Source organism: Zingiber officinale, chromosome 9B (genome assembly GCF_018446385.1).
Source record: "Zingiber officinale cultivar Zhangliang chromosome 9B, Zo_v1.1, whole genome shotgun sequence".
In the NCBI taxonomy this organism is placed as follows: Eukaryota; Viridiplantae; Streptophyta; class Magnoliopsida; order Zingiberales; family Zingiberaceae; genus Zingiber; species Zingiber officinale.
The window spans coordinates 91,238,984-91,252,635 of NC_056003.1; the positions used below are offsets into that span (position 1 = coordinate 91,238,984).

The 13,652-nt window shown below is 41.5% G+C and overlaps 1 protein-coding gene and 1 pseudogene across 1 annotated transcript; both read left to right on the forward strand.

The window, feature by feature from the left end:
• The first annotated feature begins 311 nt into the window (after window positions 1–311).
• LOC122024233 (origin of replication complex subunit 2-like) lies at window positions 312–11,607 on the forward strand. The gene is made up of 7 exons (XM_042582798.1): window positions 312–765; window positions 956–1,127; window positions 1,999–2,106; window positions 9,499–9,648; window positions 10,162–10,456; window positions 10,900–11,124; window positions 11,198–11,607. Exons 1-7 carry the CDS (start codon window positions 644–646, stop codon window positions 11,392–11,394), a joined length of 1,269 nt encoding a protein of 422 aa, XP_042438732.1. The 5' UTR covers window positions 312–643; the 3' UTR covers window positions 11,395–11,607.
• An 801-nt stretch (window positions 11,608–12,408) lies between these two features.
• Window positions 12,409–13,652, forward strand: part of LOC122023148 — a 4,237-nt pseudogene continuing 2,993 nt past the window's right edge.

Genomic DNA, 13,652 nt, shown 5'->3' on the forward strand with positions numbered 1-13,652 from the left:
GCATGATTGTATTTATTGTTTGTGCTTGCTGCATTATGTATGCTGCATTTGTTTGAGTTGTGTATGTTTGACATACATACAGGTGACATTTTGTATCTGGTATGACGACCCTTATTTCCAAATAGGAGGTTCTGGTGAGTGCAGTTTTCTTCAGCTCTTTTCAGTATGCATTTCCTTCTTTTGTTAGAAAACTGTACCGCATGATTATTACTGTTAGTTATAATTTATTATGCATGTCTATTCTGTATCCGCTGAGTTCTTGGACTCACCCCATTGCTTTATATTTTTCTATTTCAGGTTGATGTCGTTAGGAGGTTTCAGTTGCTAGTCCCCTCGTCACAAGGATTTTCGCTTTGGTCTTTCGATTTCTGTTTATTTGTTTAGTGTCATGTTATAGACTCGTATTGGTTTGTTCATTAGATTTGAGTGATTTGTTTTTAAGCATTGTACTGGTTGGGTTTTTGGTTGCTTGGTGAATTTGTATTTGGTGTGTTTTGCTTCGTGCCTGTCGGACGGCAGAAGAGGTAAGTTGTGATTGTTTTCGATTCCTTTTCGTATTGTGTTGATAGCCGGAGGCTGTTTTTATTATAATTGCGTGGAATGTTTCATTTTTGTATAGTATATATTCCAGCCGTGTTGGCTGATGAGTGTGAGCCCTGAGGGCAATGTAGAAACGTTTCAGATTGTCACCCGTAAAGGGGAGATGTTGTCGAAATTTCTTCTGGCAGGGACTACCTGGGGCGTGATAATCTCGGTGAAGTTCTTGTGCATCCTATTGATCTGTAATTTTTATTTTTTTTGAAAAAAAATGATTTCAGTGTCCTCCTCCTTACCGTAGTAGTTCGTTGGATTGTTGTCTAACCTTTCCCGGGATAAGAAAGTCTATATAGAAATTGAATGCTACATCAAGTTGACTCTTACAATTTCTCATAGATAACAAAAAATATTTTGTTAGGACACGCTTGGTTGAAAAGATGGATGTTGGGGTCCATGAGATGACTATGGAGGATGAAGAAGATGACTTCATGCTGTCAAGAAATTACTTCCTTGCCAAAGAAATTGGCAGCTCTTCAAGGAAGAAATCCTCGCAAAAACACGTCGTCGACATCAATCATGTTGACGAACAGGTTTGATTCACCTCCAAAGTGCAAATTGTAGTCACTTTCTGTGATCCTCATATTACTTTTCCCTAGAATTGCAGTTATCCATCGACATATTATTGTTTGCTATTTGGCACAGTTTGTCACTTCCTTGTTAGTTATTATACTCTCCTATTATGGATTTTCCTATTGGTAAGTTGGAGAATCTAGGTTAGTATACTGAGAGAGAAATGCACATGTTTAAGCTACTTTCTTAATGGTGTAACTTATTCCTGTTATTTAGCAATATATAATATTACCTCGTATTCTCAACATACGATACATATCGCTTAAATGCATAGATACTTTTTTTGATCTAATATAACATTTTTGCATTTCTTATCTGATTTTTTAATATTTGTTTACTGTTTAGTTTTTACTTCTGAACTTACCCCGTTGTTTTTACTGGTATCAAGATTCCCTTGTGGCTATATCTTATCTCCCACTCCAATGAATTCTACTGGACTTGGTGGGATGTTGTTTGGAGTAGCTTTCTGTGACTTCTTAAATTGTTGTTTATATGAAAAAGATTTACGTTGCTTAGAGGGTTAAAAAGGAATATCCTACAGCTGCTCCCAAGTTTAGTCCCTCCTTTGGCTGTTCTTTAGCAAATTCAAGCTTCACACAAGTGAATACAAATAGTAACCAGACAAGTTTACTACTTATATGCCAATCTACTGTTATTAGATAATAACCAATCGATTAGAATAATCAGTTTACTCATGTGAAATAGTTGAAGAATATGTAATCAAATTTTCACCATGTTATTCTTTTTTAAAACATCACTGTTAAAGTTATCATATGACAGTTGGAATAACATGCTTATCCTTTTTCTAATGCTTACACTATTTGATCTCAGGTCCTCCGAAAAGAAGTCTTTGATATTCCAGTGAAGCATGAAAACGAAATCCAACATTTAATCAAAAGTTATAGAAATTTATACCCTAAGTGGCTTTTTGAGTTAAGTGTTAGGATCTTTCGTACGGCTAGAGAGGGGGGTGTGAATAGCCGCCCCAAAATCGCTCTCGTTTCTTCCTACAATTAGGTTAGTCGCAGCGGAAAATACAAAGAAACGAAAGAGAAGAAAACCAAACCTTAACACGAGGATGTAACGAGGTTCGGAGATTAGGGCTCCTACTCCTCGGCGTGTCCGTAAGGTGGACGAGTCCGGTCAATCCGTCGGTGGATGAGTCCCCGGAGAACCGGCTAATACAATATACTCCTTGTGGGTGGAGAAACCTCGCCACAAACGTTTGCAACAGCAAACAAAGAGTACAAGAGCAGTAAGAAAAGCAATACAATATGAATACAATCGCACTCTACCAATTGCTTGCTTTCTTGTCGACTGGAGGTGAAGCAGCAACTTCACGCGACGCCTACAACAGCAGGAACCCAGCCGGAAGCTCACGCGAAGCTTTGGAGGAGCTCAACAAAGCTCAAGCACAGCAGCACTTAGAACAGCAAGAAGGAAGAAGGAGATCTATTCGCACAGAAGATGCCTCGATCCTTTATACCTGCGAAGAAGAAACAGCGAAGAAACTAACCGTTGTGTCGCAACGGCTAGAACCCTGATCGGTCTACAGACCGATCAGCCTAGGCGCATGAGGCTTCGTTTGTCACCGATCGGTCCCGGACCGATCAGGTGTCGCGATCAGCCTGATCGTGGACCGATCAGAACCTCTGATCGGTCCATAGACCGTCGAGCTCGCCCTCACGCCATCGATCTATTCCGATCGGTGCCGCATCGATCAGATCGGTCGGCGAACCGATCCACGGTTTTCTTCGCGAGGTTCCCGATCGGTCTCCGGACCGATCGATTGTCGATGAGCCATCGATTACGATCGGTCACCGCACCGATCGGGCAAACGCAGATATCCGGATCGGTCACCGACGATCCAACTCCTCGTTTAGAGTGCCTCTCTAACCTAGTTCGGAGAACGAGCCACCGAGCCCTCTCCGACTCCATATGCCAAGCTTCACTCACTTGGACTTCTCAACACGGATGTCCGATCACCCTTGATCCATCCGGATTTTCCTTGCCCGGCTTCACTCACGACTTTCCACCGGCTTCACTCACCAGATTTCACACGCCTAACATCCCGCTTAGGACTTTCTCATTCACCTAGCTTCACTCACTAGGATTTTCACGGCTTCACTCACGGATTTCCAATCACTGCTTCACTCACGGGACTTTTTCTGCTCGGCTTCACTCACGGACTTTCCCTTGCCTTTCACTCACCAGACTTCCCAACCGCCTAACATCCAGTTAGGACTTTCCACTGCCTGGCCACTCAGGACTTTCCAACCGCCTAACATCCAGTTAGGACTTTCCACCGCTTCACTCACTGCGACTTCTCCGTGCCAAGTCTTCATACTTGGACTTTTCCTGCCAAGTCTCCATACTTGGACTTTTCCGTGCCAAGCTCCTGCTTGGACTTTTCCACCAAGTCTCCATACTTGGACTTTTCCGTGCCAAGCTCCTGCTTGGACTTTTCCATGCCAAGTCTCCATACTTGGACTTTTCGTGTGCCAAGCTCCCTTGGACTTTTCCGTGCCAAGTCCCCATACTTGGACTTTTCCAGGCCAAGCTCCTCGCTTGGACTTTTCCGTGCAAGTCTCCATACTTGGACTTTTCCGAATCAGGTCAACCAGGTCAACCCTGACCTACGGTTGCACCAATAATCTCCCAAACATCTATTCTTGTCCCACATCAAGAATAGAACTCTCTCACGAGTGTCAAACATCAACATGCAACACAACTAGGTCAACCTTGACCTAAGGTTGCACCGACAATCTTCCCAAGTCAAACATCAAAATACAACTCGAGTCACGTCAACTCGAGTCGGGTCAACCAGGTCAACCTTGACCTAACAATCTCCCCCTTTTTGATGTTTGACAAAACCATAATCAAGTTAGGTTAACCCGATAACCTAACTTAGGTTTTCAATCATCTTCCAATGTCCAATGTTCTTTCTTTGAACATTCTCTGGACATTCTCCCCTTAGGTTAACCCAAACACCTAACTTGGTTTCTCTAATAATTCTCCCTTTTGACACACATCAAAAGTATTCCAATGTTCTTCCTCGACAATCTTTCCCTAGCTTAGGTTAAACCGATAACCTAACTTGGGTTCTCCAATAATTCTCCAATGAACACTCTCCCCTTTTTGACACACATCAAAAAGAAAAAGGAGGGTATCAAGGTCAAGAGTTTCTTCCTAATGAAAGTCCCATACCTTTCATTGAAACTCTTATTTTCCCCTTGATACTAAGCTCAACAATCCACTTAGTGATAATCCCATATCACTAATCCTCAAGGAGTAAAAACTCCCCCTAAAAGTCAACTCCCCTTGACTAATAGTTAAAACTCCCCCTAAAGGCCAACTCCCCCTTGACCATTGCACCAACAATGTCTTGGAGAGTTTCAAACCTTTATAAATCTAAAAACCAACTTTCAGCCGAAATTTCAAACAACTGATCGGTCACCAGACCGATCAGAAACCACCTGGATCGGTCCATAGACCGATCCAGTCCTTCCCTGGATCGGTCCGGTGACCGATCCAGCCTCTGAAATCAGAGATTTCTGATTTCCTTCCCGAAATTCAGAAACCCTAATAAATTCCAGAAAATTCGAAAAATTGTGAAATTTTGAGGATACATTCCTCATATCATACACTATCATGGAAAAATAATTTTCTATGAAAATAGTTTCCATTTTCAAATCTTGATACAAAGTTCAAAAACTTTGAAATAGTTCAAGTTTTAACTCAACTTTGTATCACAAAGTTCAATGATGAATGCTATCACTAGGAAAGCTTCATCAAGGTTTTTCAAATCAATTTTAAAATGCTTTTAAAACCATTTGAATTTAGGATCATAATCTTAGGGTTAAATGTACATGACTTGTACATAAGCTTTCCCTATGATCCTCCATTTCTTGAATTAGGGTCATCTAGGTACAAGAATTATGCACCTTGATCCTAACTCATGATCCTAATATCTCACACACATCTAAAGTGTATCAAACCACATTCAAGTCAATTTGATGTGAGATATGGGTTAAGGTCAACTTAGGCTAAGTTCTCATGCATTTTCTAAACATCAATTTGATCTCAATATCAAAATGTGTTTTTCCTTAAATCAATTACATTGATTATAATGCAAGAGATGATGACATGGCATATAATGATATCATAAATGAAAACATGTGCCAATGTCATGATGTCATGGCATAAAGTTTGAAACTTAAATAAACATGACATAACAACTAGCCTAAGCATTATCATGACATTTCAAATGATAATAAAATAAATATGATGTCATGGCATGGAATATGGTAACCAATCATGGCAAGTTAGCACAAATAAAATACCTAAATTCCCTATCTAAGTATCCTTAGCCTTAGCTAACTTAAAATCTAACCCTAGATTGCCCATATATCCCTAAGAGAAACCAAAATCCCAATTATGGTATTTCTCTAGGTTTTCCTCAAATTGTGCCACTTAAGATTAAAAATGATATTTCCACCATTAGGCACATTTAGCTCTTCAAGGGAGTAAATGATAATTCCATTTCATTTTCAAAAGTTCTCAAAACCTTGAAAATGCTCCTTGAGTGTCAATTTCCTCAAAGTTGGGTTAACTACCCTTCTTATTGGAGTTGACACTCTCTAACCCATTTATGGGTAGAGAAGATGCTCCTAGGAACCCAATACCTATTTGAGCTCATTGGGTTCACTAAATATTCACTAGGGATAACTTCCCTAGCAACCCTCCTAATGACCCTCTTAGGCTTTAAAGCCTTGGTCATTTGGGTCTCATCAAGGTCAACTATAGGGGTGACTCCCCTTGTGACCTTGGTAATGGTCTTCCTAGCCCTAGGTTTTGTTCCATAATCAAATGGAACATTGTGGTAAGTGGGCTTGACCACTTGGGACTTAGGTTTGTGACCCAAACCTTTCTTGTCCTTGGACATTGGTTTTTGACTCTTAGAGCCTAGAGATGACTTCTCCAAATTCTTAAGAGTCTTTTCCAAAGTATCAAGTCTTGACTTCAAGACTTGATTCTCCTTCTCTAATACCTCAATTTTTGATTTATCACTCTTCCTTGAGGTATTCCTAGGCATGTGTCTAATTGATTTAGGATTCCTACCTAGGTTATCCTTAGCCTTAGATGGGTTGATCCTAGGGTTAGCCTTCCTAGTGTTATCCTTATCTAGGCTCACATGTTTTGCACCTAAGCACATGTATTGATTCCTAAGGTTATCATGCTTGTTATTATCGACAAGTGCAATAAAATTCCTAGCATGCATTTTATTAGAGTTGCAAAAATGAACCTTAGAGGTTACCTTAGGGTTTGCCTTAGCTCCCCCTATCGATGTGCCCGGTCTCTTGCCCTTGTGAGGTTGCCTCCCCCTCGGACAATGGCTCCTATAGTGTCCCCTTTGCTTGCATTGGAAGCACACGATGTGCTCCTTGCCCTTGCGTTTCGGGACTCCGGCTTCCTTGACCTTTGGCGCCGGTGGAGTCTTTCTTACCCTCTTTGGACACTTACTCTTGTAATGTCCATGTTCCCTACACTCAAAACACATTATGTGTAATTTGCTTGAAATCACAGTGTTTGAGTTACCTAGGGTTGTGGATGGAGATGAGCTTTCTTCTTCAACCCTTCCGGAGGTGGAAACTTCTTCTTCTTGCTCCGAACTTGAGCAAGAGGAACTCTCCTCCTCTTCTTCCTTGGATGTTGAGTAGCCCTCAACTCCCAATTCGCTCCCTCCATGATGTGAGCTACTTGGCTCACTAGGCTCCTCTTCATGGCTTGAAGTGGAGCTCTCCTCATGGTACTTGGCCAAGTTATCCCACAATTCCTTGGCATTGTTGTATTTACCTATCTTACACAAAATATTAGTAGGTAATGAAAATTCAATTGTTTTAGTTACCTCATTGTTGATCGTGGATTGGTGGACTTGTTCCTTCGTCCACTTGTTCTTCTCTAGAGGCTCTCCTTCTTTATCCATTGGAGGAGAAAACCCTTCTTGTACACAAAACCAGTTCAACATATTAGTCCTAAGAAAATACATCATCCTTACCTTCCAATATGTGAAGTTGTCGTTGTAGAAGGGTGGAATCGTGATGTCTTCTCCGAATTGATCCATCTCTAGCTTTGCTCCCACGGGTGTTGATCCGATAAAGAGCGGCCTCGCTTTGATACCACTTGTTGGGATCCTTCGTACTCGGCTAGAGAGGGGGGGTGTGAATAGCCGACCCCAATCTTTCTCGTTTCTTCCTACGATTAGGTTAGCGCAGCGGAAAATACAAAGAAACGAAAGAGAAGAAAAACAAACCTCAACACAAGGATGTAACGAGGTTCGGAGATTAGGGCTCCTACTCCTCGGCGTGTCCGTAAGGTGGACGAGTCCAGTCAATCCGTCGGTGGATGAGTCCCCGGAGAACCGGCTAATACACTATACTCCTTGTGGGTGGAGAAACCTCGCCACAAATGTTTGCAACAGCAAACAAAGAGTACAAGAGCAGTAAGAAAAGCAATACAATATGAATACAATCGCACTCTACCAATTGCTTGCTTTCTTGTCGACTGGAGGTGAAGCAGCAACTTCACGCAACGCCTACAACAGCAGGAACCCAGCCGGAAGCTCACGCGAAGCTTTGGAGGAGCTCAACAAAGCTCAAGCACAGCAGCACTTAGAACAGCAAGAAGGAAGAAGGAGATCTATTCGCACAGAAGATGCCTCGATCCTTTATACCTGCGAAGAAGAAACAGCGAAGAAACTAACCGTTGTGTCGCAACGGCTAGAACCCTGATCGGTCTACAGACCGATCAGCCTAGGCGCATGAGGCTTCGTTTGTCACTGATCGGTCCCTCAGGGGATCACCGATGCCTCCCGATGACCTGTAGCTGAATCAGGAACCTCCATCGATCCATAGACCGATCGGGCTCGGATCGCTCACGCCATCGATCCAGCTCGATCTGGCACGGTAGAAGGCATCTGGATCGGTCGGCAGACCGATCCACGGTTTCTTCTCGCGAGGTTCTGATCGGTCTCGGACATCGATCAGATTGCAATCGATGAGCCATCGATGCGATTACGATCGGTCACGACCGATCGTGGCAAACGCAGATCACCGGATCGGTCCACTGCCGATCCAACTCCTCGTTTAGAGTGCCCTCTCTAACCTAGTTCGGAGAACGAGCCACCGAGCCCTCTCGACTCCATATGCCAAGCTTCACTCACTTGGACTTCTCAACACCGGATGTCCGATCACCCTTGATCCATCTGGATTTTCCTGCCCGGCTTCACTCACGGGACTTTCCACCGGCTTCACTCACCAGATTTCCTGCCAACATCCCAGTTAGGACTTTCTCATTCACCTAGCTTCACTCACTAGATTTTCACTTCACTCACCAGGATTTCCAATCTGCCTGGCTTCACTCACCAGGATTTCCAATCTGCCTGGCTTCACTCACCAGGACTTTTCCGTCTGCCTGGCTTCACTCACCAGGACTTCCCAACTGCCTAACATCCCAGTTAGGACTTTCCACTGCCTGGCTTCACTCACCAGGACTTTCCAACTGCCTAACATCCCAGTTAGGACTTTCCACTGCCTGGCTTCACTCACCAGGACTTCTCCGTGCCAAGTCTTCATACTTGGACTTTTCCCGTGCCAAGTCTCCATACTTGGACTTTTCCCGTGCCAAGCTCCCTGCTTGGACTTTTCCAGTGCCAAGTCTCCATACTTGGACTTTTCCCGTGCCAAGCTCCCTGCTTGGACTTTTCCAGTGCCAAGTCTCCATACTTGGACTTTTCGCGTGCCAAGCTCCCTGCTTGGACTTTTCCGTGCCAAGTCCCCATACTTGGACTTTTCCAGTGCCAAGCTCCCTGCTTGGACTTTTCCGTGCCAAGTCTCCATACTTGGACTTTTCCCGAATCAGGTCAACCAGGTCAACCTTGACCTACGGTTGCACCAATAATCTCCCAAACATCTATTCTTGTCCCACATCAAGAATAGAACTCTCTCACGAGTGTCAAACATCAACATGCAACACAACTAGGTCAACCTTGACCTAAGGTTGCACCGACAATCTTCCCAAGTCAAACATCAAAATACAACTCGAGTCACGTCAACTCGAGTCGGGTCAACCAGGTCAACCTTGACCTAAGGTTGCACCAACATTAAGGTACGTAGGCTTGCTTATGTAGATTTTTGTAGTCCTTCACTTAACATTCTGACATGAGCAGGAATTATATTTCTTGCTATGAAGATATATGCTTTTGACTACAAGTTATTTTAGGAATTCATAAAATTCATCAGAACTGTGTTCTCTTTTAATGTATTTTTGAAGGATTGCACTTATTGCAGGTGTGGTTTTGGTTTATTAATGTATGGATTTGGTTCTAAAAAAGCCTTGCTCGAGGATTTTGCTTCAACAAGCTTAACTGATTTTGGAGTGGTCGTGATCAATGGCTATCTTCCATCAAACAATCTTAAACAAGTACGATTTTTCTTCCCTCTATGCAATTAAACCCTGTGGCTTACAAAACCTATATTTTGATAGTTTTTTTTTTGGTTTTGCTAATTTTACTTCTGGAACCAGTGAATGCACATTACTTCAAGGCATATTAAAAAAAAAATTGGAAAACTAAAGTTGCTGGGGTATCAAATAATTATCAACTGAAAGAAATTTGTATTTTTCTATTATATTCTTTTGGTCAGAGAGATTTTCTGTATTTAATGTGCTTAGATGTCTCTCTCATTCTTTCGGCACACCAACCAATTTTTGTGGTGATAATCTAGTATTGTTGCTAACAATGTTTAAATTTGATATGGTGATATGGGTGTTTTTCTCTTAGATTGCACATTTTAATTCAAATTTTATGTTTTTTTAATATAAGAAACAGCTTAGCTTTTAAGTATGTTCATCATTCCAGAGCAATTATCTGTACTAGTTTATATTCTATAGCTTAATCACTTACACTCTTTATTTATAATGTGTTCATTCTTAAAGGCCCTGATAACCCTAGCTGAAGTCCTCTCGGACCAATTAAAACATGAAAGGAAGAGCTCTACAAGAAGCAAATCGAACACTGAACATACTTTTAGTTCTCTGTCAATTGAAGATCTTCTCTCATTTCTGAATGTGCAACTTCCACAAGACAATAACTGTTTTGTCTGTGTTATCATACACAACATTGATGGTCCTTCTTTGAGAGATCCTGATTCACAACAGTATCTTGCGCAATTAGCAAGCTGTTCTAGAGTCCGTATGGTTGCATCGATTGACCATGTGAATGCACCTCTTTGTAAGTTTTGGTTAACTTGCATTTCCTATTTGACAGTTTAGCATTTTTCTTTGGTTCTTTACCTACTTCTCACATGCTTCTGATCAGTTAATCATGTTATAGCATTTTGTTAGCATCAAAGTCACTACGTTTAATGAATTTCTGTGGCTACTAGTTGCATGCTTCTTTAGATACCTAGTGGCTGATATCTTGATTTTGGAAAGAAGAGCGATATAGTTGAATGTTTCATTAGATACCTAGTGGCTGATATCATTAGAAGGCTTTGTTCACTCAAAGTTATATTTAATGGGAGGGGACTTACTCAAAAGAGGTGGAGGTCGATGAGAGAGTGGAAGAGAGGAAAATCTGATTTTTATGCTATACATGTTTTGTTTCTCAGTCCTTGCTAAATGAGTCTGCTCAAGGTTTTGCGCTGCTTTAATGCTCACTTGGTTTGTTTGTAGTGTGGGACAAGAAGATGGTGCACACTCAGTTCAAGTGGTCGTGGCATCACGTCCCAACTTTTGCCCCTTACAAGGCGGAGGGCAATTTTTTCCCATTGATTTTGGCAAATTATGGCAATGCCCAAACCACGAAAACTGCTTTGGTTGTTCTACAGAGTTTGACACCCAATGCGCAGAGTGTTTTTAAAATCCTTGCCGAGCATCAGCTAGCCAATGAGAAAGAAGGCGAGTCGAATCACAATACATTGGTAGTTAGTAATACATTGGTAGTTAGACTCTAATCTTCTTTTGTTTTCAGGCATGCCAAACAGCACCTTGTACACCAAGTGCCGCGCGCGATTCCTGGTTAGCAACCAAGTAACACTGAATTCCCATCTAACAGAGTTCAAAGACCATGAGTTAGTGAAGGCGAGACGGCACTCAGATGGACAAGATTGTTTCTACATTCCTCTACCCTCTGAAGCACTCAGCAAGCTCTTGCAAGAATTGGCATAATCTGATTTCTCGTGGTCCAGTTGTTAGCGAAGTCAACCGTGTGTTTATTTTTTGTGCATTGTTGTGCTCATTCAATGTGTTTTAGCAACTCTAGCTGCTCTAGTTCTTTAGTTTCTATGTTCCTCTATCCCCTTCTAAGCACTCAGTAAGCTGTTGTAAGGATTGGCATGTTTCCCATAAATGATTAGTTTTCAATTGACTCTTCTTACTAAAGTCAACCCAGTGCATTCTTTTATTCTTGCAATTGATTAGTTTTCAGTTGACTTTTGAATGTTCTTTTATTTTAACTCATGTCAACGGAGTGTTTTTTTTAGTAATTCAGTATCTAAGTTTTTGAATTGATTAATCACATTGGTCTTGTTATATGAAAATTTTCTATCTGTCATTAGAGTAAAGCCGGAAATGTTCACGAAGACTTATCCAAACGGTTAACGTTCTTAGATTTGTTGTTCCATTGAAGGATAATCTTACGCGGCAGTTGAGATTTAAATTTTAAATGTTCGTTTGAATACTTTATCGTAGAAGATTAATTTACATGCATCAAACTTAATAAGGGATAGTCAACCTTGTTTATCTTAAAATCATCATATCGATAAAGAGAAACCAAGAATTAATCTCTCTCCCGAGTGAAGTTTCTCTCAAGTGGTTTGTAAGTACAAAATCTGTTTCGATATTTAAAAAAATCAGGATATTCTTTTAACGAAAATAAATAAAGGAAGCCTTTTGATATGCCTCTAAGGGTAGAAGCTCGCGGATGATCTTATGTGTTATTAGGCCTTGTAAATTTACATGTCTATATTTAATCCAGGCCAAAGATATTAGATTGTTTGAAATAAACGTTATTCTGTCATTTTTTTAAGTGTTAACTACAAAAGTACTTTTGTGATCCGATATCATTTTTTTCCTTTTATGGTTCCTCTGGACGCTTATTCTGTCATCGTTCCAACGTCGCGCAGAAAATAATAATATCTACCTCGTTACGGAAAATGAATTCCACGCTAGATTGGGATCAAGATGGAGATGGAGATGGTCGCTGTGATGGCAATGCGACACGAGCTCTGATCGCTATCCAGCCATTGCAATAAATGAAGCCTCTTTTTTGTTTTCCTTTGCTGGCGACACGCAATTAATGAGATCGGGTGTCGCCTCGCTTGTTTTGTCCGCTGGAATTTTCCGAATGGAATATGCTTCGATTCCTTCTAGCGGTTGGAGTTTTCCTTGAGCCATCCTGATGGCGGTGTTGCATTTGGTTTGACAGTGTCCGCTGGTTGGTGCGGATCGGAGTTCGTTGGAGGCGATTTGGGGGTAATTCTGCTTCTTTTTTTTTCCTTTCTTTGTTAGAGGAGGATTTCTTGTTTCTTGATCCCTTAAATATCGCTTCTTGGTGAGATTTCTTCTCGCGTGTTTTGCGATAGCGTCATTTCATTGCATTCCTTTGCATCTCCTCGATAATGTAAATCTATCCAAACTGCATTCATTTCCTGAGATTCTCAGTTTTTTCGCCTAAAGAGGAAGGTCTCCATCATTTTTTTTGTACATATCTTCTTGGAATTCTGATAATTGCATAAAGAACTGGTGTTTTCAAGGTTTGTTGCAGAATCTACAGACATGTTTACAGGCAAATGATGATCAAACCATTCCACACCAGAAAGATTTTTCTGTATCAAACCTGCTTGACCACCAGATACATCGATTTGCAGGGCGGAGGATGATCACCCCAAACACACCACAGTTTGAGAAGGAGGAAGGGAGGCCTCAGTCAGTGTTGAATCTGATCTGGAGAATCCTATTCTTGTCTTTAGTCATTCGTTGAATCCGTCAGATGATCTGAATTCTGCACCTCCACTTTGAGATCTTGCCGTAATCTTGAGCTCCACGCCGACGGTCTTGGCAGCTATCATCTTCTGGACATCTTAACCTACTAGGGCAAATGATGGCAAGCAGAAAGAAGCAACCCCAAAATGTGACGGGGCGGCATTCTTTGCTATTTAGTTTTTCTAGAAAGGTGCTCTTTATTGTTTTTATTAAATTACTATTATCAATTTTATTTTTTCCTATTAATAGGGATCTTTACCGATTGCCGCTCCAAAAGTCTGCATCAGGTTCGTCTGGTTACGGGTTAGAGGTCCGACTATGCCAGTATTGCTCCTCCGGCGGGTGCGAGGTTAGTGCTCCGCTCTTCTACCTTGTTCCTTTCCAATCTCTCGTTCAAAGATATTACCAAGAATCAAGATTGCAAAGCTCGATCCTGTTGGATC